This window comes from Mesoplodon densirostris, chromosome 19 (genome assembly GCF_025265405.1).
Source record: "Mesoplodon densirostris isolate mMesDen1 chromosome 19, mMesDen1 primary haplotype, whole genome shotgun sequence".
NCBI lineage: Eukaryota > Metazoa > Chordata > Mammalia > Artiodactyla > Ziphiidae > Mesoplodon > Mesoplodon densirostris.
This window is the reverse complement of record NC_082679.1, coordinates 13,690,185-13,710,253: the sequence shown is the minus strand read 5'-3', so window position 1 is coordinate 13,710,253 and position 20,069 is coordinate 13,690,185. Positions and strand designations below refer to the sequence as shown.

Here is a 20,069-nt window from a genome sequence, read left to right as displayed (position 1 = left end):
GTTTTCTTCATGCTTTATTCACTCGGGAGGGTTGGACTGGGTTAGGCGGGTGTCAGGGCTGTTTCCTGAGTCAGTCTGAGCCCAGCCCCTCTACCCAGCTCAGACTTGGCCCCTCAGGGCTGGTTTCAAGGCACACCCTTCCCCCCACTCCTGCAGGTTGGGGAGCAGAGTGGGGTGACGGACTGGAAGGGTTTGGGGGTCAACAGTCCTAAGCCGTAGGGTGTGTGAGGAAGGAGGACACGAGGTCAGGGGTCAGCCCGCCCTCCTGAGCTCCTCTCCCAGCATCTCTGTCGCCTTCTTCAGCTCATCTCTCATGTGCTCCAGCCGTTCCACGTCATGCTCCTGGTGGGATCAGAAATGGGGTGCTCAGCACCCCCCTTCAAAGGCAGGCCACCTCAGTGGTTGCCCATGAATGTGGGCCAGGTCAGTTCACTTAGTGGCAACCAGCAGTGGTCACCCTGGTCATCGTGGGCTGCGATGGTCGCCCTGCTGGTTGCTGCAACCCTGGAAGAGTCACGTCAGCTAACATGGCCAGCGGTGAGGCCTACGGTGTGTGCCATAGCCAACAGCGGCAGACAGAGGACTAGCAAAGGCGCTCAACTGGGATGCTGTGACCCATTTGTGAGGTGATGGCCATTTTGGTAACTGCCACCAATCATGGTGACATCTTTACTTCCCATGACTCAGCAGTGGTGTCCATTTATAGCCCAGTGAACCAGCCGCGGCAGCTACTTTTCATGGTGGCCGACTTGCTGGTCACAGACTAGCAATGGTGGCTAACTCGGGCACTTCTGTGTGGTAATGGTAGTCTTCTTGGTTACTGTAATGGAAGTAAGTACGGAAGCCCTCCTGGTCAAGTAAAGGCCCTGCTTGGATGTTGCTACCTAGTCCTCATGTCAGTCCTGGTCACTACGGCCCATTTGTGGTGGATCTTGCTGTTTATGGCCCAACGCCGGTGGCTGTTGGGTAGGAAGTCCACGGACGTCTGCTCCACCCCACTCCCCCACTGCCTCCTCCACTCACCTCCCTGTCCGAAGCCTCTCTCTTCTGCTTGGGCTCAGCTTCTGGCTGGTGGAGGTGGTGGCGGTCCTCGTGCCTCTCTCCACCGGCTGTGGCCCCTGCCCAGCACCTGCACCCCTTCTCCTCTGCCTCGAACTGGGCGTCTCCTCATTGCTGGTCTGCTCTGCCACCCGCTTCCACAGGCCCCCAAAGGTCTCCACGGGCCGCCTCTTCTTTTCCTCCTCCTCCCCTCTGTGGTCCTCCTGGCGGAGCCGGCGGTGGAGCTGCTGGCGGATGGCCTGTTCCCGCGCTTCGGCCTTGTGGGTCCTTTCTGCTGCCGCCTCTGCCTCGTCCCTCACCTCCTGGCTGGACCTTGTCTTCCCAGCCTCTGGCTTTTTTAAATCCCCAACCAGGAGGCCTCTCTCTTCAGTGGACCCACAGCCGCAAGACTCTGTCGCACACATTTCTAGTGGGAAGAGAGGACGTTCTCTGTGCAGCCAATCAGAAGACAGCCCTAGAGGAGTTCTGGGGCTGCCCGAGGTCCCACAGGGGCACTGCCCAGACCTGGGAGGGGAGAGAGTCAGGTGCTGCCCCCATCCTGTACCCTTACAGGGAGCCCCGAGGGTGGGGCTGGGGGCCAGGCTCCTTCAGTCTGGACACACTTGACAATGCCGTGCCAGCCCAGACAATGGCTCTAGGATAAGGCAGCCCTGGTGGGGTGGGAGCTCCTAAGAGGAACTGGGGCCTGGGCCCTCCTTACCTTGGTGGAGGAGAGCCAGGCAGGGGCCTCGCTTGGCCTGGCCCAGCATCAGCACTTCTGTGACCACCTCTGTCAGACAGCGGGTCAGCTGGGGGTGAAGGGTCAGAGGGGAGGTTGAGGGTAGGGCAGATGGGGGGCCTGAGAGCAGTGGGAGGGTTGGAGGGGAGACAAAAGATCGTGGAGGGGGCTGGGCAAGGGGGACCAGGGCCCCAGGGAGAGGAGGCAGGGCAAGAGGGCCACCGTCCTCACCTCCTCCTTGGAGGGTCTCGGTGCCAGGGGAGGAAGGACAGGGGTGCTGGGCTCCTACTCCGGGCGCTGTCCCGGGTGCTGATTCCAGCTCCGAGGTCGTCCCGGTACCCACAAGTCCCCTCCCCAAGCCCCCCTGCCAGGTGCGCCGTCTCCACCTGGAAGCTCAGCCCATGAAAGCTCTAGTCTGGCCCCGCTGGGTGCGCCGTCCCCGCCCCCGGTCACCCGAGTCCCCCGCTCCCCAGGCTGGCCGGGGGGCGGGGGGTGTCGCCCTGGTCTCAGGCGCTCACCCGCCCCGAGCAGCAGCGCCCGCAGAGGCGGCAGCAGTAGCAGGAGCGGCACGGTGGGCTCGCGGCGCCGCATGGTGGGGCGTCCGGACCAGGGTCCTGGGCACCGTGCGGCCGGGGTGGCAGCTCCTTATAACCCGCGCCCCCAGTGGCCCCACGGGAGGAAGTGACGTCACCACCACCCGCTCCCCGCCAGAGGGAGGGCAACAGCTGCGGGGCGGAGACCCGTCTGAGACCCTCAATTATTCATGGGGGCCCACTCCCTGCACCCTCCCCTCCAGCTTCCGGCCCCTGAGCTCCAGCGCGGGGCGGGGGGTGGGGGATTCTCTGCCCAGGTAAACAGGGTCTGATGAGCTTAAGGCCCCACTGGGAGGCGGGACCTGGGTTTGAATCCAGAGGCAGCCACTTACAGACCAACCTCAGGCAATTCCTTCCCTTCCTTGGCCCATTTTCTCCTCTGGAGAGTGGGTCTCATAAATCTTCCTCAGAGCTGTATCTGGGCCCCACCTGAGTCCCAGCTCCTCCACTACCAGCTGTGCAGCCCTGGGACAACTGCTTAATCTAAGACCTGTTCCTCACTTGTGAAATAGGGCTGGTGACAACCTACTCCACAGTTTGATGGGGAAGATTAAATAAGTTAATGCACATGTTAGCTTGGGCAGTGCTTGGCACTGCGAACTACACAGGTCCGAGCTCCTTCATCCCAGTCATTTTTTATTGAGCGCCCATTACATGCCCAGTCCTCTTCCAGACCCTAGTGCTACAACGATGAATGGGGCTACTAGCAAACTTCCCTGGCCTCTTGGAGCAGACATCTGAGAATGGGGAAACAGACAATACTCAAGGAAGGAGGCTGCGGTGCCTCACAGTACAGCAGCGTAGATGCTGCGTGCTGGGGTTTTTACTTTGGCCAGGCTGGTCAGGGAAGTCCTCTTGGAGGAGGTGACATTTGGGCTAAGGCCTGAGTGACAAAATGCAAGCAATCACACAAGATCTAGGGGGAGAGTAGCCAGGGAGCGGTCTAGCAAGTAGAGAGACCTGAGTCAGGAATAAGTCTGAGAGTGAGAACATCAAGGCAGGTTGCGGGGGGGTGGCCAGAGCACGACAGGGAAGAGGCTGGTTGAAGAGGAAGGTGGGGGGCAGGTCACGTGGGGCCCCGTGGACCATGGTGACAGCTTGTCCTTTCCCCTGAGATGGAGCCACAGGAGGGCTCTGAGCAGGGAGGGATGTGACCCAACACAGGTGTCCACAGGGTCCCTCTGGCTTTGTGTGGGGGACAGGGAGCAGGAAGATGGCCAAGAGACTGCCGCGACTCTCCAAATGGGAGATATCAGTGGACAGGCCCAGAGAGGGGCCAGGGACGAGAGGGCAAAGGCAGGTTCTGGAAATATTTTGAAGGAGGAGCTGCCAGCATTTGCTGAAGGACGGGATGTGGAGAGGAGAGAACAGTCGAGGATGACTCTCACGGCTGCGGCCTGAGGAGCTGGGAGAGCAGTTCCAGGTACTGAGACAGGGGCACTTAGGGGAGGAGCGAGTTCTGGCTTCACTGAGTGTGGGCTGCTTCCTGGACCCCACCCGGAGCTGGGGAACGAGGGGGCAGGTTGGACGTGAGGTGCCACTTGTCGCAGAGTCAGGGGAGAGGCCTCGGCATCCTCTCAATTCCCTCAGTGGCCCCCAAGCGACCCTCCATGTGCTCTGGGGATGCTGGACACTTCTGGCGTGGTCCCTGCAGCCACAGACCCCCTGAGGATTCAGCACCTCTGAGCAACAGCCCAACAGCCCAACATCCCTAGCAAGTTGGCCAGGCCACCTCCCTAACAGACCCACAAAGGCCTTTGTTCCGACCATTTATTGGGGTACTTTGTCTTAAGCACTGAGGGTGGGAAGAAGGAAGGAGGGATGGAGGCCTCCTCTCCCTCTCCTTCCCCCATCCCTAGAGCCTCCAAGTCCCCTTGGAGGAACCACTGCTTCCCAGCGCAGGCTGGGAGCTCCAACGACAACAGGGTCACTGACTGATCCCGAGGAGTAGGGGCATAGGAGTGGTGGACCCTGGAGTCCAGGGGCCCAGGCGGGGAGCTGACATGAGGAAGGCAAATGTCGGGATGGCTCAGGACAACAGGTCCCAGGGGCCCAACGACCCCCTAAGCTCCAGGAAACAGCGACAACCCTACTGGCCAACGAGGATGAGTCCTCAGCTCGAGGCAGGCTGGCCTGGGAGCCTGGGCTTCTGGGGCTGGTTGGGGCCGATGTACTGGAGAGGCACGTGGGTAGGGGTCGTGATCCGATCGGTGCCGAGGTAGGGCTGGAGGACAGAGGGCACGAGCACCGAGCCGTCCTGGGGAGAGAGCAGGCCTCAGGCCGCTGCCCTGCCAGCTCTGCAGCCTCCGCCTCCCTGTGTGAGATCCTCCCGCGGCCCCCTCACCTTTTGCTGATTGCTCTCCAGGAGCGCAATGAGGAGGCGGGGGACAGCGCAGGCTGTGGCGTTCACCTGGGAGAGGGGCACGCTCAGACCCAGCTGCCAGCAGGCCCAGGGAGGGGCTGAGGTGGTGGGCCCGGGGCGCCGGGGCACTGGGGAGGGCGGGCGAGGGTGTGTGGCTCACCGTGTGGGCGAACTGCAGCTCCCCGGCCTCCGTCTGGACCATGACGTGGAGGCGGCGGCTCTGGAAGTCCGTGCAGTTGGAAGCACTGGTGACCTGGGCATGGGGTTGGGGTGGGCTGAGAGGATGGGCCGTCGGCGGCAGTGGGGTCCTCTTTCCCACCCTGTGGCCCCGCTGGGCAGGGGGCTCACCTCGCCAAAGCGGCCTCGGCCCGGCATCCAGGCCTCAATGTCAAACTTGCGGTAGGCGGGCAGGCCCAGCTCCTGGGTGGGCATATCCAGGACCCTGCAGCCCAGGAGAAAGACATGGCAAAGGCCAGCGGGTGAGAGGTGGTGGAGGAGGGGGGCAGGGGCAAGAGGAGGCGATGGAAGAGGAGGCAGCCAAAAGAGGGAAATGCAAGGGATAAAGGAGAGGACAGTGGCAAAGGGGAAGAGGTGGCCGAGTCTCTGGGCTGTTCACCATGGCCGTTCTTCCTTCTGTAACAGCATCACCCTCAGGTTTTTGTAATGGGTCACCCAGATAAAAGTCCACACTTCCCAGCTTCTCTTGAAAGCTCCGTGTGACCGACAGGGTGCGAGAGGAGGTGGGGCTTGTGACGTCCAGTCACCCCCTTAAAGGGAAGGGGTGTGCCCTCCCCCCCGGAGGGTGAAGAGCCATCTTGGACCACTCAGACGAGGCAGCACCCTAGGGATGGGGAGCAACAGGAGGGAAGGGGCCTGGTCTTGGCACTGGAGTGCCCTGCGCAGCTCACGCGGCCATTATGATCCTCTACGGGATTTTATAGATTGATAGGTGGACGGACATCCTATATATAATCGTAACACAGGCAAAAAGGGGGCAGAGGGAGAAGAGGTGGTGAGGATTTTCAAGAGGGGGGAGCACCTAGCCAGCCCTTCCCTCCCTCTCCCTCACCCCCACCCTCTGCCACCCACCTCAGCCCCCGCCCCTCCCCGCACCGGAAGTGCAGGCCCAGCTCTGTCAAGATCTCCATCTGAAGGGACAGGAACTCCTCCAGCAGCTGCGAGCTTTGCTCCGGCCCAGGGCCTGTCACCCCAAACATCTCCACCTGGGGCAGGGCGGGGGGCACAGGAGTCAGGAGGCGCTCGGCTGTTGGGCTTGACGGGCTGGGGCGCTGGGCTGTTGCCAGTCCTAGCTATGCCAACCTTGGTGAAGTGGTGCACTCGATACAGCCCCCACGGCTCCTTCCCCGTGTCTGTTTCCGCCCGGTAGCAGGTGCTGGAACAAACCATCCTGGAGGGGGAGGCAGGGTAGGTGGGGTCAGGGAGAGGAGAGGGAATGTCACTGGTGGGGACAAGGTCTAAAGGAACTGGGCATCACCTGATTGGCAGGTCCCTGAAGGCCACGGAGTGGTCCATGAAGTAGCCTGGGAGGAGAGGACAGAATGGGTCAGCCAAGGCCACCATCCATCCAGCCGTAGGAAACCTTTGTGAGAATTAGAGAAGGTGTCCCCTCTAGCAGACGCAACCTCAAGTCAGGACGTGTGGCTGGATCCTCACCGTACCACTGTGCAGTAAACAACCTACACAACTGTACATGTAGGCCCTGGGGTCGCTGAGATATCCTGGGCGTGCAGCCATCACCCCCCAGGAGGCTCCTGGCTGTCCCCTTTCGATCCCCTCCTGCTCTGAGGACACTGGAGGTGTCCTCACCCCACTCTTGCCCCCAGGTAGGAACTCACCTGCAAGTCCCACCTCTGCTGTCCCGGCCAGGTTGAGGTCTTCAAAGCGGGAGGGGTCGATGTTGTAAATTTGGGATGGTTTGGCATTTGGTGTCATCCCACAGCCCTCCTGGGGAGGTCAGGCCACAGAGGTTAGGGGACAGGTAACCTGGGTGGCCCCCATTCTGCAGTCACAACCCCTGTTCCTCCCCTAAAAGCATATGGAATCACCCTGAGCTCCCTGTTATGGCCTGACCCCCTCAACCCAGCCCCAGGGCAGGTTCCTCAGGGGAGACAGGCTGGTCTCTCCACCTGGAGCCCTCAGAATGGGGCCTGACACATGGCTGGGCGTGGGGAAGAGGGTCCTCACTCACAAACACAGCTCCTCGGAGAAGGTCTGGCACCGTCATGGGGGTGAAGCCCTGTGAGGGGGGACGGGAGGGGTGAGGAGAACAGCCAGGACCCCCACCAGACCCCAAGCTCAGGCCTGAAGAAAGGATGCTGCAGGGTGGGCCAACGGCTCCCCCGTGTCACTCCAAAGTCCACTTCACTTCAGAGGAAATCAAGGCAGGCCTGAGCAGTGGGCTTGGAGCTGGACCCGGGGTCCTGGGCCCCTGTCACTGGGGCCCCCTCTGCTGGTGCTTCCTGGTTTCCTCACTTGGATATACCACTTAGGTCTGACCATGTCCCTCCCCTGCTGAAAGCCTTCTGTGGCTCCCCGGTGCCCTCAGGAAATGTCTGAGTCCCTCACCATGGCCAACATCCCCTGCATTCAGCCCTTGCTGACCCCTCCAGTTTCAACGGATGCTGTATTTCCCCAACACTCCCTGTACACTGCAAGCAGGCATTGAGGGGCAGTGGTTACAGATGCGGCTCCACACGTTAGCTGGGAGACCCTGGCTAGTTACTCCCTCCTCCATCTTTAAAGGGGATAATAATAGCACTCACCTCATAAAGTTGTCCTAAGAATTAAGTATGTCAATAATACATGTAAAGCTCTGAAAACAGTGACTGGAGCAAAGGTCACCCCCTCCTCTCCACCCTGAGCCTTCAGAGCTCAGCTTCAATGCCACACCCTCCAGGCAACCCTCCCATCCAGGCCCATACCCGGTGGATGAGCTTGTTGAGTGTGAAGTTGACCAGGCCGTGCTGCAGGAGGGCCCCAGCCCCGCGCAGGTAGTAGGAGCGGTGGCCAGACACGTGGGACAGACGCCTGGGAGACAGATGGGCAGACAGGCGGGGGCACGTGGGCCAGGGCTGGTGGGGGAAGAGGGGGACTCCAGCACCCCGGGGCAGAGGCCCAGCTGCCAGGCGGGGAGCCGGGCATCAAACATTCATGCCGGGCAAGGCCCTGGCAGTTCCACATCCCATGCTGAGCCCAATGAGGCGGAACCAGCAGCCAGCTGTTGGGTTGGGAGGGCTGGGCGATGGGGGCTGGGAGGGGGGCTCACTTCTGACGGATGATGTCGAGTTTCTCAGCTATTTCCAGGTGGCCCCGGGGTTGGAAGGAGAAAGCTATATATGGATGAAAAGCAATGGGGTAAGAGGGGGAGGAGAGACAGGGAACAGGGACAGAGAGGAAGAGGATTAGAGAAGAGCGGAAGGAGAGGAGGACAGAGGGAGGGAGAGAAAAGGAGAGGAAGAGGGGTGGGGGGGAAAGACAGATACATGTGTGCGTGTACACACACACATGCACATGCACACACACATACGAGACAGGGTGAGAAATGAGAAAGCCCTAGGGCTCTACAGGCTCCAGCCATGGTCCCAGACCCCAGGAGCCCCCGCCCCCAGCCTGGGGTCCCCCGGCCTGGGCTGTGGTCCACCTGGCTTGTCTCCAACCACACGGAGCACTCGGGCCTGGCTTTCGTCCCCAACGGGCTGCAGGGAAACAGTGGGTGTCACTGGGAAGGTGGCACTAGGTGGACACCTGGCCTCCCCCACTGCCCAGCGCGAGGCTCACCGCGTCTGGATGGGTCTGGTTGGGCAGCCTCAGCGCCCGCAGGTAGAACTGCTCCTCGAGTTGGGCCTCCTTGGGGTACAGGAGCATGAGTTGCTTCCGGATCTCCCGGCCACGTGCCCGCAGACTCTGATATTGGGGGTCCTGGGAGTGGGGCAGGCAGGGTCAGCCCAGGAGCGGGTGGGGTCCCTCAACCAGTTTGACCCTGATCCCGGCTAGCCAACCTCTGTGGTGGATGTTTGCTGCTTCTTGTTTTGGCTCAACATCTTGAATTTCCTTTCAGGAACCTCCCCTCACCACTACAGGGCATGTCCACAGGGACATGACTCTGGCCTGGTCTACTAGAACATTCCATCGCTTTGACCATAGTGATTGGCTTAAAGACAGGCACATGACCCAAGACGAACTCATGAGAATCAGCCCCAGGGCTGTGTCTGGAGCTGTCAGGAAAACGGTCCTCTCTGCACCAGACCCTGCCTCCCCTTGCTCCAAGGGGAGAAAGCTGGTCAGGCAATAAGAAGGAAGCAGAAGCAAATATGGGCCAGGACCTGGATCCAGCTGTACCTGAAGCCAGTCTTTTTAGTTTCATGAATCAATAGGGCCTCTTGTTGTTATTTTCCTTACTCCTATTTGAGTTATGTTTTCTATCACATACAATGGAGACTTCATGGCTGATAATGGGATCTTTGCTGCCCACCCCTCACCAGGGACAGGATATCAACTCCCTGGAGTACCTGCTGCACTTGACTGTGGTCCTGGTTTACCTGTAGAAAAGAGAAGGAGGGGGTGATTACGTTGATGAAGTTGGGGATGGGGAGGAGGGGTGAAAGGTCAGGGCCAGGGGATCTGAATTCCTTGCTCTGCCAGTGCCTGGCTGGACCCTCCTCCACTCTGTGCCTCAGTTTCACTGTCAGTAAAGCTGGGAGGAGGCAAGGTAACATAATAGTAATCATGCCTGCAGCTCCATTAATTGAGTGTTGCCTCATGCCTGGCCATGTGCAGAGGACTCTCATATGATCCTATTTCTTCGTCACCCACTCCGTGAGTTTCGCGCATCAATGTGATCCCCGTTTCGTAGATGAGAAAACTGAGGCTCGGAATGGTAAAGTCTGTGAGCATGCATTTGGAGGCCTGAGACCAAGGGTCTGTGATACTCTGAACCTTCTGTGGTCCTGAGCACCAGAGGGAATCAGGCAGATCTGGGTCTGAATGTTGGGTGCCTACCAGCTGTGTGCCCTTAGGCAAATCTCGTCCCTTCTCTGAGCCTTGGTATCCTGGTCTGTGAAATGGGCTGATAACAGGAGCTCCTTAGTAGGCCTGTTGCCTGGCTTCCTGAGAAGATGAGCTAGTGCTCACTGAACATGAACTGTGATCAATTTTGTTGTTTTCACTGGCTGCTCGCCTGCGATGCATGTAGCCCAGGGCCTGGCAAGACACAGCAGGTCACTGGGAGATGTAGTTAGCGTTGGGAGAGTGGTAAAAAGTTGCCCAAATGCCTGGGTGCCAATCCCACCTCTCCTGCTTCCTAGCTGTGAGACAGGCACATTTTAACCTCTTGAGGAGTCGGTTTCCTCAGCTGTAGAACCGGGTTTGTATTGTTCCTGTCTCACAAAGTTGTGACGATTAAGAGTAAGGAAAGCACCTAGAACAGTGCCTGGCAGGCAGCGATGGCTATGTACATGTCTGCTATTATTACAATGATTGTTTTTCAGTCTTCTGTGGCAGATGCTGTTGGCTGCCTAACCCAAGACCATTTGCCCTCCTTCCTCCTTCTAGCCAGAGACCCCTGATTCAGTTCACCCTCCCCTGGGTAGCCTGCAGTTCAGGGAATGTGGGCCCAGCCAAGGTTGCCTCTTGTCATTGCCTGGTGTGGCTGTGGGGTGTCTGGGCCCATGAGACATGAGGGGACTCTGCTGGATGCTTCAGGAAAGGTCTCCCTGCTCTTGGAAAAGGCACTCAAGCCAGAGAAGTCCTGTTTTCTGCCTCTGGCAGAGACATGCCAGGAGATGCTGTACTACGGCAGCCACCTTGGGACCCTGAGGGGGCAACTGAGGTCAAATCAACATGGTGAAGTTGCAGGTGGAGAGAGAGGGAAGGAACCTGGGTTAGGAATGCTGGGGAGAGCTGCTAATTCATCAGTCCCAGGGATGCCTGGCCCTGGGTGGCTTGTTGTGTGACATAATGAACGTCCACATCCTTCACGTTCCGTAAATGGGGTTTCCTGTTACCTGCAGCCAGAGGCATCCTACTGCCACGTCCCCACCCCCCCAGGACCCCCGCGCTCACCAGCAGGGCCCGCACGGCCTCAGCCACGGCCCCCTTCTCCTGCTCCAGCCTCCGGATCTGCTCCCGCTGCAGCCTCAGCTCCTGCCATGTCGAGATCTGGGGGTGGACACAGGAGGGAAAGATGTGAAGCGGCCACTGTCCCCTGCCCCTTCTGGCTGGAGCCTCGCCCCCTCGGCCCCATGGACCAGCAGTGGGGTGAGGTAGAGACCACTCACCGTCTCCCAGTAGCCATTCTCCCCTCCTTCCCTTCAGTACTTGAACCCCCTGATGTTTAGCCGGGCACGCAGCTGCCCAGAATTAAGACACACTCCCAGCCTCCCGGGCAGCTACATGTGTCTGTGGGCCCAAGATTGACCAAGGGACATGAGTTGAAGTGGTAGGTGTCACTCTTGAGTTGCCTCCTTAAAGATAATCCCCCATACTGGACTTTCTCACTCCCTTTGGACTGGATGACGGACCCTGAGGAGAGGTGAACAGGACAACCCCCTAAGGGATGCAGAGCAAGAAGATGAAAGGACCTGGGCGTTGGGGGACGTGCAGCTGAGCCGCACTTACCTCTTGCCTCTCACGTGAGAGCAAAACAGCCTCTGTCCTATGGGGCGGCCACGGCAGCTACACCTACACTCACCAACCCAGCGGGGTCAGGAGGGGTGGGAGAGACCCGGCCCCCCCCAGCTCTCCCTCCTTGGGCACACCTACTCCTGTGGAGCCCCTCTGTGAGCCCAGATCCCCGAGCAAAGCCCTCTGTCCTCTCTGGCTGCAGTTTTCCCTTCGACAAAATGCTGCGAGCAACACTGTCCTACCTCCCTGGAAGGGAGAGGGGAAGCCAGAAGTGGGGAGAGGGAGATCACAGGATGGTTTGTTACCCACTTGGTGGCTCCCCCTGGATGTCTCCTGGACACCTCCCAGCTCACCATGTGCAAGAGTGACTCTGGGAAAAGTATCTCCCCCACATCTCCTCCTCCTCCTCAGGGACAGCCCCAATAACGCCCACCCTCCACTCCAGCCCCGCAGCCAGGTACCACGTCCTGACCTTTCTGCCTCATGAACACCCGTCAGATCTGTCCTTCCTCATCTCCCCACTCCTGCCCCACCCCAGATCCCATCATCTCCCACCAGAAGCCCTGTGGCAGCCTCCTGGCCTTCAGGCTCACCTTTTCCAATCCAGCCAGAGTTCTTATACAATCCTCTCCTGCCTGAGAGCACCCTTGGCCCCCAGTGCCCCCCGAACAAACTGCATGCCTTGCTACTGCCTGCCAAGCCACACGCCATATTCCCCTCCATACTTATGCCCTAAGGAAGTGTTTTTCAAGCTTTGGAATGTGATCCGTTTGTGGGTTATAAATTTAACTTAGGGTCTCTAAACCAGCACTTTAGTAAATTGAGGTAAAATATACATAAAACTTACCTTTTTTTTTTTCCAACAAAAGGTTCACATGTTTATTGCTGAGCTATACAGTGAGGAAAGATCAAGAAAAGAGGAGAGAGCATCAAACACAGGCAGCTGTTCCAGACACTAGTGATGTTCTGATAATGTGTGCCACTTCATATGTGAGGCTCCTTATAGGCCCAGCTTGGTTCTTCTCCAATGTCTTCTCTTAGAGTTGTACCTGATTTTATTACCAGTTTTCATTCGAATCCATTGGGGAATGGGACGATTCTGCTTTTGTTTCTTGGCCAGGAATCGCTTGATCCTGAAAGTCTTGTGAGAAGAAATGGCGAGGAGCAAATCCAACCGCCAAAACTTACCATTTTAGTAATTTAAAAAGTATTTTAAAAAATTTATTTATTTTAGTTATTTATTTTTGGCTGCATTGGGTCTTCATTGTTGCATGTGGGCTTGCTCTAGTTGCGGTGAGCAGGGGCTACTCTTCGTTGCAGTGCGAGGGCTTCTCATTGTGGTGGCTTCTCTTGTTGTGGAGCACAGGCTCTAGGTGCATGGGCTTCAGTAGTTGTGGCACGTGGGCTCAGTAGTTGTGGCTCGTGGGCTCTAGAGCGCAGGCTCAGTAGTTGTGGCTCGTGGCCTCTTACAACTGGAATCACACAGTATTTGCCCTTTTGTGACTGGCAGATTTCAGTTAGCATAACGTCTTTAAAGTGCATCCATGTTGTAGCATGTGTCAGAATTTCCTTCCTTTTTAAGGCTGAATGTTATTCCACTGTATGTATTTACCACATTTTGTTTATCCATTTATCCATCAGTGGACCCTTGGGTTGCTTCCACCTTTTGGCTACTGTGACTAACGCAGCTATAAACATGGGCATACGAATATCTGAGTCCCTTCTTTCAGTTCTTTTTGCGTATATATCCAGAAGTGGAATCGCTGGAATACATGGTAATTCTATGTTTAATTTTTTGAGGAACTGCCATATATTTTTTCTTTTTCTTTTTTGAAAAATTAATTAATTAATTAATTTTAAATTTATTTTTGGCTGCGTTGGGTCTTCCTTGCTGTGCACAGGCTTCCTCTAAGTTGTGGCGAGCGGGGCTACTCTTCCTTGCAGTGCGCGGGCTTCTCATTGCGGTGGCTCCCCTTGTTGCGGTGCTCGGGCTCTAGGCGCACGGGCTTCAGTAGTTGTGGCACACGGGCTCAGTAGTTGTGGCTCGCCGGCTCTAGAGCACAGGCTCAGTAGTTGTGGCACATGGGATTCGTTGTTCCGCGGCATGTGGGATCTTCCCGGACCGGGGCTTGTATCCGTGTCCCCTGCATTGGCAGGCGGATTCTTAACCACTGCGCCACCAGGGAAGTTCCTATTTTTCCTTTTTTTTTTTTTTTTTTTTCTTTTTGTGGTATGCGGGCCTCTTACTGTTGTGGCCTCTCCCGTTGCGGAGCACAGGCTCCGGACGCGCAGGCCCAGCGGCCATGGCTCACGGGCCCAGCCGCTCCGCGGCATATGGGATCCTCCCAGACCGGGGCACGAACCCGTAGTATCCCCTGCATCGGCAGGCGGACTCTTAACCACTGCGCCACCAGGGAGGCCCCTATTTTTCCTTTTTTAATTAACTTCTCTGAGCCTTAACTTCCCCTCTGATAAAATAGGGGAGATAATGGTACCCACCTCATAAAGTTGCTGTGAAATTTAAATGAGATTCATCTGTATAAAGCACTTAAAATAGGATGGTAGGGGGGTCCAAGAGAGGGCTGGGAGGATTTGGGGTCCTCATCATCCTCAGCACCCCAGCAGGGTCTAGAAATGTGGTGACCCTGGTTCTAGTTCCCCAGCATGTAGTATTATATAAGTGCTAGCTTGTTATTAATAATAATATTCACTGCCTTATTCTCAACATATGGAACATAACAGGGGCGCTCCCTACATATCTGTTCAAAAGCACATTCATTTATTAAATAACACTATTTAACTGCCTGCTACCTGTGGAGTAGGTGCACAGCTCTACCTCTCATTCTCCAAAGACAAGAGGCAACCCCCCCCCACCGCTGATTCACACCCCCCGCCGCTGATTCACATCCCTGTCCCCCATTTTCCTTCGTGGCCTTAGGATAAGCCTGGCATGAGGTCTAAGCACAGAGGACACTGGCAGACAGTAAGTTCCTAACGCAGAGTGGGTACCCAGCACGCTTTATGGGGCAGGAGCATCATGGGTATCTAGACAGTAGGGCCTTAGCACTCTGGCTAACCGGCACGTAGTTAGGTGCCAAGTACAACACGTTGGCTAAACTTGGGAAGGAACTAAAATTCCTGCGATAAGACCGTCCCCTGCTGGAGAGTTTCTTGCAAGCCCATTTCGTCCGTAAAACGAACAGCCAATAGACAAAGCGGCCCAGCCTCGCAACCACCGGCCGGCGCAAGCGCACTCACGATCGCGGGCAGATCCTCCGACCGCAGCTCCCCCTTGCGGAGCTCCAGGGCGCGCGCGGCCTCTTCCGGGTATGCGCACAGCGGCTCCATGTCCAGCTGAGGGAGCGCGCTGTAGCCCTCACGCGCGTGCTCGTACAGGAGGTTCCGGTCTCGTCTCTCCGTAGCAAAACTTCTCCTTGGGCTCTGGTTGCAAACGCAGCCTCCCCGGAGCCGCAGGCCCCGAGCAGCCACCAGAGGCCACAAGCGCCGCACTACGGACGCAGCCATCTTGGAAGGGGGACAAAGAGTCACGCATTCTTCGTCCCGCCCACTACGCGTTTAGACTAATTGCAAAGCAGCTATTCTCGGGACTAGCCAATCAGAGCCTGGAAGGGGTGAGCCCTCTCCCATGCCTCAAGAAAAAAGATCAGCGAGAACAGTTGACCGAGATTGACACTGTCGTTGCCCAATCGTCGTCTGTTCCCCGCCCCTTCAGTGTACGGGAGAGGCAGAACCAGCCAATCCTTGCCGGGATAATCCCCAGACCGTGCTAGAGGCCGGATTCGGCGTGTCTGTGGACCCGGCTAGGGTCGGTAAGGTCGACAGAGCTCTCGGGTGCTCCAAACTTCCCGGGCCTCCTCTCATTTTCTAGTTTCCTTCTGTTTGTGAGCGGGGGTGGTTGGGAGAGCCTATTCAGAGAGCCTATTCAGAGCAAGACTAAATTTACGGAGGGATTTTCCGGTAGCAGCGTTAGGGGTTGTGGTTATACAGTGAGAGGAAATTCCTTAGATTTAACCGGAAGGCTCCGAGAGCGGGATGGGAAGAACTTGGACCCTCCCGCAGCTACGGCCACTTTCCCCTCCTCCTGCTTAATGAATCTGTTATCCCCTAACACAGGGACGCTGCAGGCGGCGGGATGTCCTGGTCCGGCCTTCTCCGTGGCCTCAGCACGTCCCTAAATCATGGTAAGTGGGGGGCTTGGGCTGCAGAGAGGAGGCTGCGTGAGGGTTATTTCCCCTGGGACTTGTGTCCCTCTGCCATAGCCCCGAGGGAATCAGAGTTTTAAATCAGGGTTGGATACACGATGGGTTTTGGCGGAGCTGGGGTTGCAAGGGCAAGAGGTAGGAAGTAGCATTTAGGCGTCTGGTGGGTCAATTATTTTTTTCAGCAAATAACATTAAATACTTCCCATGGGTGAGACATCCAACCAAGACTTTGAAGTCATTCATTCAACTGACGTTTTCTTTTCCTTTTTTTTTTGGCCGAGCCAGACGGCTTGTATGATCTTAGTTCCCTGATCAGGAATCAAACCCACGCCCCTTGCACCCTTGCAGTGGAAGCGTGGAGTCTCAACCACTGGACCGCCAGGGAAGTCCCCAACTGATGTTTTTCAAGAGCCTACTACATGCCAGGCACCGAGAGGGACACTTTATTTATGAACCTATTTCTTCCACAAACATCAAGTGATTCTCCTGGGCCATGCCCTTATGAGAAATATTCCACTCAGTCACTGCAGACCTTTATTCACCAAGGGTCACAGGACTGGACAAGACAGATCTGTCCCCTGCTTGGGGAATCTGGGCTGGCTTGACATGCATATTTCATGGAAGCCTCTCACACACGGTGCTCAGGAGGGAGACCTGACTGTGGTGCCCACCATACAGATGAGGACACTGAGGCACTGAGAGGTGAACAGTCTTGCTCAAGGGCAGACCAGTCGGAAGAGACTTCTAGGAATGTCTCATCCTCTCTGAGGATTCTGCTGTAACTTGAGACATACGGACCCATGGAAATGGACTGTAGGGCCAGGACCTGCCCTGAATCTGGAGGGGAGTGTGACGTTTGGGTGTGAGAGGGCATTCGTGCTAGTGACACAGAGAGGATGCACCTCACAGCTCTGGCCTGGGAGCTCCAAGAGGACATGGCCCAGGGTTGTCTCAGTCACCACTGTGTCTCCGTTATTGATTGGGGCCAAGACACAGTAGGCGCTCAATGAATGTTTGTTGAAGAGAATCCAGTTGTTGGAGTCGTTTTATGTCCTATTTCCTGTCTATGAGCACATCCTGTCATCGACCTTAGAACCACATTCCTGCCCTTTTCCCCCACCTGCCTTTCCTCTCACTGCACTGCAGCCACACTGCCCTCCTTTCTGTTGATGTGTTTGTGGACACGGGCTGAGGCTGGAGCAGGGATAACGGGGTGGCAAGTGAGGAGATGAGGTCAGAGAAATAGCTCGCAGACCATGTGGGGCCTCGTGGTGGGGCCTCGTGGGCCCCCAGGGGGAAATTTGGCTCTTACCCTCACTGAGATGGAGCCACAAGAGGGCTCTGAGCAGGGGAGGGATGTGATCTGACCCAGGTGTCCATAGGGTCCCTGTGGCTTCGAGTGGGGAGTCGGGAGACCTGGGAGGAGGAGGAAGGAGGACAGGAGAGTCCAGTGGGAGTTGGGGGTGGACAGGACCAGGGTGGATGCCATGGGGGAGGGAGAAAAGGGATTCTGATCAGTTGTGAAGGTTCAGTTGACAGGATCTGCTCACCGGGATAGGAGTGGGTGTGACGGGAGGAGGAGGAGTGACACCTCCCAGGGATACCCCTTAGGGTCGCTGTGGAGCAGCATGAATTAATGTAGGTATGATGCATAGAACAGTACAGGACACAGTGGGAGCCTGTTTGCGTTTACTGTTGTTTAAACAGCATTAAAATTAATGTCTTCTTTGCAGAATAAAATGAGTTAATTCATAGAAAATGCTTAAAATAGAACCTGACATGTGGTGGTTACTCCATAAACGTTATATTACTCTCAGCCGTGAGCACCCCTAGCCGTACACAAATGCAGCCTGGCGAAGTGCTTGGAACGGTGCCGAGAACACCAGAGCGGAGTGGCTGATGCTATTATCTGTTTGCTGGGATAATAACCGCCGCCCCCACCCTCGGCCCTCCCTGTTGTGTCTCTCCAGGCCTAGCCCTGGCCCCGCGGCCTTGGGCCACGCGTCCCATGGCCACCCTGAACCAGATGCACCGCCGGGGGCCTCCGAAGCATCCGCCTCCGAAAGTGGGCCCCATGGAGGGCCGGCCACAGCTGAAGGGTGTGGTCCTGCGCACGTTCATCCGCAAGCCCAAGAAGCCCAACTCGGCCAACCGCAAATGCTGCCGGGTGCGGCTCAGCACCGGTCGGGAGGTCGTCTGCTTCATCCCCGGAGAGGGCCACAGCCTGCAGGAGCACCACGTCGTGCTCGTGCAGGGCGGCCGCACGCAGGACCTGCCCGGCGTCAAGCTCACCATCGTGCGGGGCAAGTATGACTGTGGCCACGTGCAGAAGAAGAAGTGACTCCCTCCCCACCTCCCCCGGGACACGGCGGCTCGGGGGCCCCTGCAGTGTCCTTGGGAAGCTAGTACAACTCTAGAAGTAGCTGGTCGTGGTTCAAAGCCTGGCCGCCTCTTCCATCAGGACCACCCTTAACCCCTAGTGGTCCTGGGTGTGAATCAGAAAAAAGGCGCCCCTCTCCCAACACCCTTGGTTTCCATATTGGCGCCAGGGACCTCTTCTGCTGGGACAAGACACTGTAGTGCCATCTACTGGGAAGGGGTTGCAATAAACACAGAGACATGCGCCCCACCCCCACCCCCTTGTGGTATTTGCCCTCTGTGTGGTCTTGGGCACCGATTTCCTCCTGCAGAAAAAAATAGCTCCACTTGCAGTATCACCTTTGTTGGGTTTGGTGAAGATTAAACTGGGTGCTTTATGTGTATAACACATGCGATGGCCACTCTGTTTTAAACTTTGGAGTTAGTGGGCAGCACTGAGGCCCAGTTCCCCTTCCTGCAGGCTGAAGGCCTGGGCACGAAAGCCCTGCTGTCAAGCTTCCTCATCTGAAGAGTGGCAGTAATTGTAATGTTGGCCACGAAGGGGTGTTGCCAGGATGAATGGTGTGTGCTGCTCTTGTGGTGTTCTCAGACTCACACACACCTGGGTTCAGATCCTGCCTCCACCTCTTCCTTGTTCTGTGACTCCGGGTATATTTGCTTACTCCTCTGGCTTCAGTTTCCTCCCTTGGAGAACGGCACTGAGAGTGACGGCTGACCTCACCCGATCACGTGCTTCGCCATGTTAGGTTTTAAAATTTGGGAGCTGAGCTTGTATCATCAGGCTTTGGAGCCCAATGTCTGGCCTAAGTCCGGCTTCCCCCGTTTCCTGGCCCGGTGACGCCGGGCAGGCCTCTTAAACTGAGCCCGTTTCTGTCTGGACTAAATGGCAGTGATGACGGTGCCTCCGTGAGAGCTGCTGGGAGAACAGCTGAGATCGGGCACAGGAGCTGTTGGGTGAGCCCTTTGAGCCCATCTCTGGGTCCTCGAAACCCACCCCTGTTTCTTGCACGGCACTTAGCACACCTGAAGTTCTCACGATTGGAAACATCCCACAAGGCCTTTTAGGATCGGAGCTAGGGGCAAACAAAGGCATCGATTACAGACAAAAATCCCCCATCACCTCATGCTTGGCGCCGATCTTATTGAGCGAGCTTGTTGGCTGCGCTCAGTTAGGGAAAGGAGAGCTTTCCTTCACAGCACGCCTTGCTCCTGGGGTCCATCTCCAAGCGGGCTCAAGTGTGGAGAAAAGGAGGCTGTCGCCTGACAGGAGGTGAGGGGCCCCTGAGGCAGGGGCAGGAGGTGGGGGTGGAGGATACAGTTTGGGGGTCAGCGCAGAACTGGCCTCAGAAATTCTGAAAGAAATGGCACCAGTCTGGCCCAGAGGGGAGGTGCTGATGGGCGTGGTGCTGGAGGAGGTTGCACGGGCCCCACTGCCGAGTCCCAGAGACTCCCCAGAACAACAGGAAGAGTTCCCTTTGAGGCTGCTGTTGGTCCCCTCAAGGACCTCTGCTCCCTGCCAGCAATCACCTTGCCCCAAAAGAGTCCTTGTCCAAGATTGTCAGCAGCTTTCCTCTCTTTGAAATCCTGGTTTGGCCTTTTTTTGACTCTGTCAACTGATATCCACACATGTGAGAAAAAAAATTTGCAAGTAAACTACAGGTCTCTTGAGTTACTCTTTGACACTCCCCCTGGGAAGCTGGGGAAGCAAGTGACCAGCCTGGTTGGATCCCTGGTTTCTTGAATAGCATGGGGGCCACCACGCTGAAGCAGCAGCAAGTGGGGTTCACTGGAAACATTCCGGGAACAGGCTACACGGGACCCCCACTGTCCCCGGGCATCCTCCGGCTCCTGGCTGCAGAGCCGACCTTGATTGACGACGGTGTCTGGCAGATGGCAGTCTGTCACGGAAGGCTGGATCAGGCTGGCTAGCTAGGACAGGCGGATTCTGACCCTCACGCTAGAGTGGGTCACGAGGGCACCATAGTGCCCCACCCAGGAACGCGTGTCTCTTCCATACTGCTCAAAAGACACATAGCGGATGCCCTTGCCAAAGTTGGTAAAGACGTGGGAGACCTGTGCAGGGAAGGAGAGTG

At 57.0% G+C, this 20,069-nt stretch overlaps 5 protein-coding genes across 12 annotated transcripts in view; 1 reads left to right on the top strand and 4 right to left on the bottom strand.

Moving 5' to 3' along the window:
- Positions 1 to 3: 3 nt before the first annotated feature.
- On the bottom strand, positions 4 to 2,511 carry CCER2 (coiled-coil glutamate rich protein 2). Its single transcript, XM_060083666.1, is given in 6 exon segments — positions 4 to 342; positions 1,024 to 1,160; positions 1,163 to 1,465; positions 1,760 to 1,847; positions 2,009 to 2,049; positions 2,296 to 2,511. Coding segments are annotated over 6 exon segments (732 nt in total). The 5' UTR covers positions 2,369 to 2,511; the 3' UTR covers positions 4 to 252.
- Positions 2,512 to 4,125: 1,614 nt separating this feature from the next.
- On the bottom strand, positions 4,126 to 14,926 carry SARS2 (seryl-tRNA synthetase 2, mitochondrial). The gene is made up of 16 exons (XM_060085623.1): positions 14,633 to 14,926; positions 10,814 to 10,909; positions 9,262 to 9,291; positions 8,531 to 8,671; positions 8,394 to 8,448; positions 8,019 to 8,082; positions 7,675 to 7,780; positions 6,942 to 6,989; positions 6,589 to 6,697; positions 6,228 to 6,273; positions 6,053 to 6,140; positions 5,846 to 5,955; positions 5,081 to 5,174; positions 4,893 to 4,985; positions 4,715 to 4,780; positions 4,126 to 4,627 (listed from the first exon to the last, which is right to left on the bottom strand). Exons 1-16 carry the CDS (start codon positions 14,897 to 14,899, stop codon positions 4,484 to 4,486), a joined length of 1,557 nt encoding a protein of 518 aa, XP_059941606.1. The 5' UTR covers positions 14,900 to 14,926; the 3' UTR covers positions 4,126 to 4,483.
- On the bottom strand, positions 12,257 to 14,410 carry LOC132480518 (large ribosomal subunit protein eL39-like). Its single transcript, XM_060084766.1, has 2 exons — positions 14,384 to 14,410; positions 12,257 to 12,557 (listed from the first exon to the last, which is right to left on the bottom strand). Exons 1-2 carry the CDS (start codon positions 14,408 to 14,410, stop codon positions 12,375 to 12,377), a joined length of 210 nt encoding a protein of 69 aa, XP_059940749.1. The 3' UTR covers positions 12,257 to 12,374.
- Positions 14,927 to 15,105: 179 nt separating the features above from the next.
- MRPS12 (mitochondrial ribosomal protein S12) lies at positions 15,106 to 18,362 on the top strand. 2 transcript variants are annotated; one of them, XM_060085633.1, is made up of 3 exons: positions 15,106 to 15,204; positions 15,509 to 15,576; positions 17,568 to 18,296. In XM_060085633.1, the coding sequence occupies exons 2-3, from the start codon at positions 15,528 to 15,530 to the stop codon at positions 17,936 to 17,938; spliced, it is 420 nt and encodes a 139-aa protein (XP_059941616.1). In that variant the 5' UTR covers positions 15,106 to 15,204; positions 15,509 to 15,527; the 3' UTR covers positions 17,939 to 18,296. The 2 variants fall into 2 exon arrangements, with proteins under 2 accessions (XP_059941616.1, XP_059941617.1); XM_060085634.1 differs by having other exon boundaries at positions 15,146 to 15,200; positions 17,568 to 18,362.
- The window catches only part of LOC132480981 (F-box only protein 17), a 29,433-nt gene continuing 26,636 nt past the window's right edge, over positions 17,273 to 20,069 (bottom strand). For all 7 annotated transcript variants that reach the window (XM_060085625.1, XM_060085624.1, XM_060085628.1 and 4 more), the window contains one exon: positions 17,273 to 20,049. In XM_060085625.1, the coding sequence (XP_059941608.1) occupies positions 19,906 to 20,049 (144 nt within the window). In that variant the 3' untranslated portion in view covers positions 17,273 to 19,905. The remainder of the gene's footprint in view (positions 20,050 to 20,069) is intronic.

Coding starts and splice junctions, on each gene's coding strand:
- MRPS12 (XM_060085634.1), top strand. CDS start 15,528: ATGTCCTGGTCCGGCCTTCTCCGTGGCCTCAGCACGTCCCTAAATCAT. Junction 15,577..17,567: donor CAGCACGTCCCTAAATCATG/GTAAGTGGGGGG, acceptor GTGTCTCTCCAG/GCCTAGCCCTGGCCCCGCGG.
- SARS2 (XM_060085623.1), bottom strand. CDS start 14,899: ATGGCTGCGTCCGTAGTGCGGCGCTTGTGGCCTCTGGTGGCTGCTCGG. Junction 8,083..8,393: donor TGTGGTTGGAGACAAGCCAG/GTGGACCACAGC, acceptor ATCCATATATAG/CTTTCTCCTTCCAACCCCGG. Junction 6,274..6,588: donor AGCAGAGGTGGGACTTGCAG/GTGAGTTCCTAC, acceptor CTCTCCTCCCAG/GCTACTTCATGGACCACTCC.
- LOC132480518 (XM_060084766.1), bottom strand. CDS start 14,410: ATGCTCCTGCCCCATAAAGCGTGCTGG. Junction 12,558..14,383: donor TGCCCCATAAAGCGTGCTGG/GTACCCACTCTG, acceptor TAAAATGGTAAG/TTTTGGCGGTTGGATTTGCT.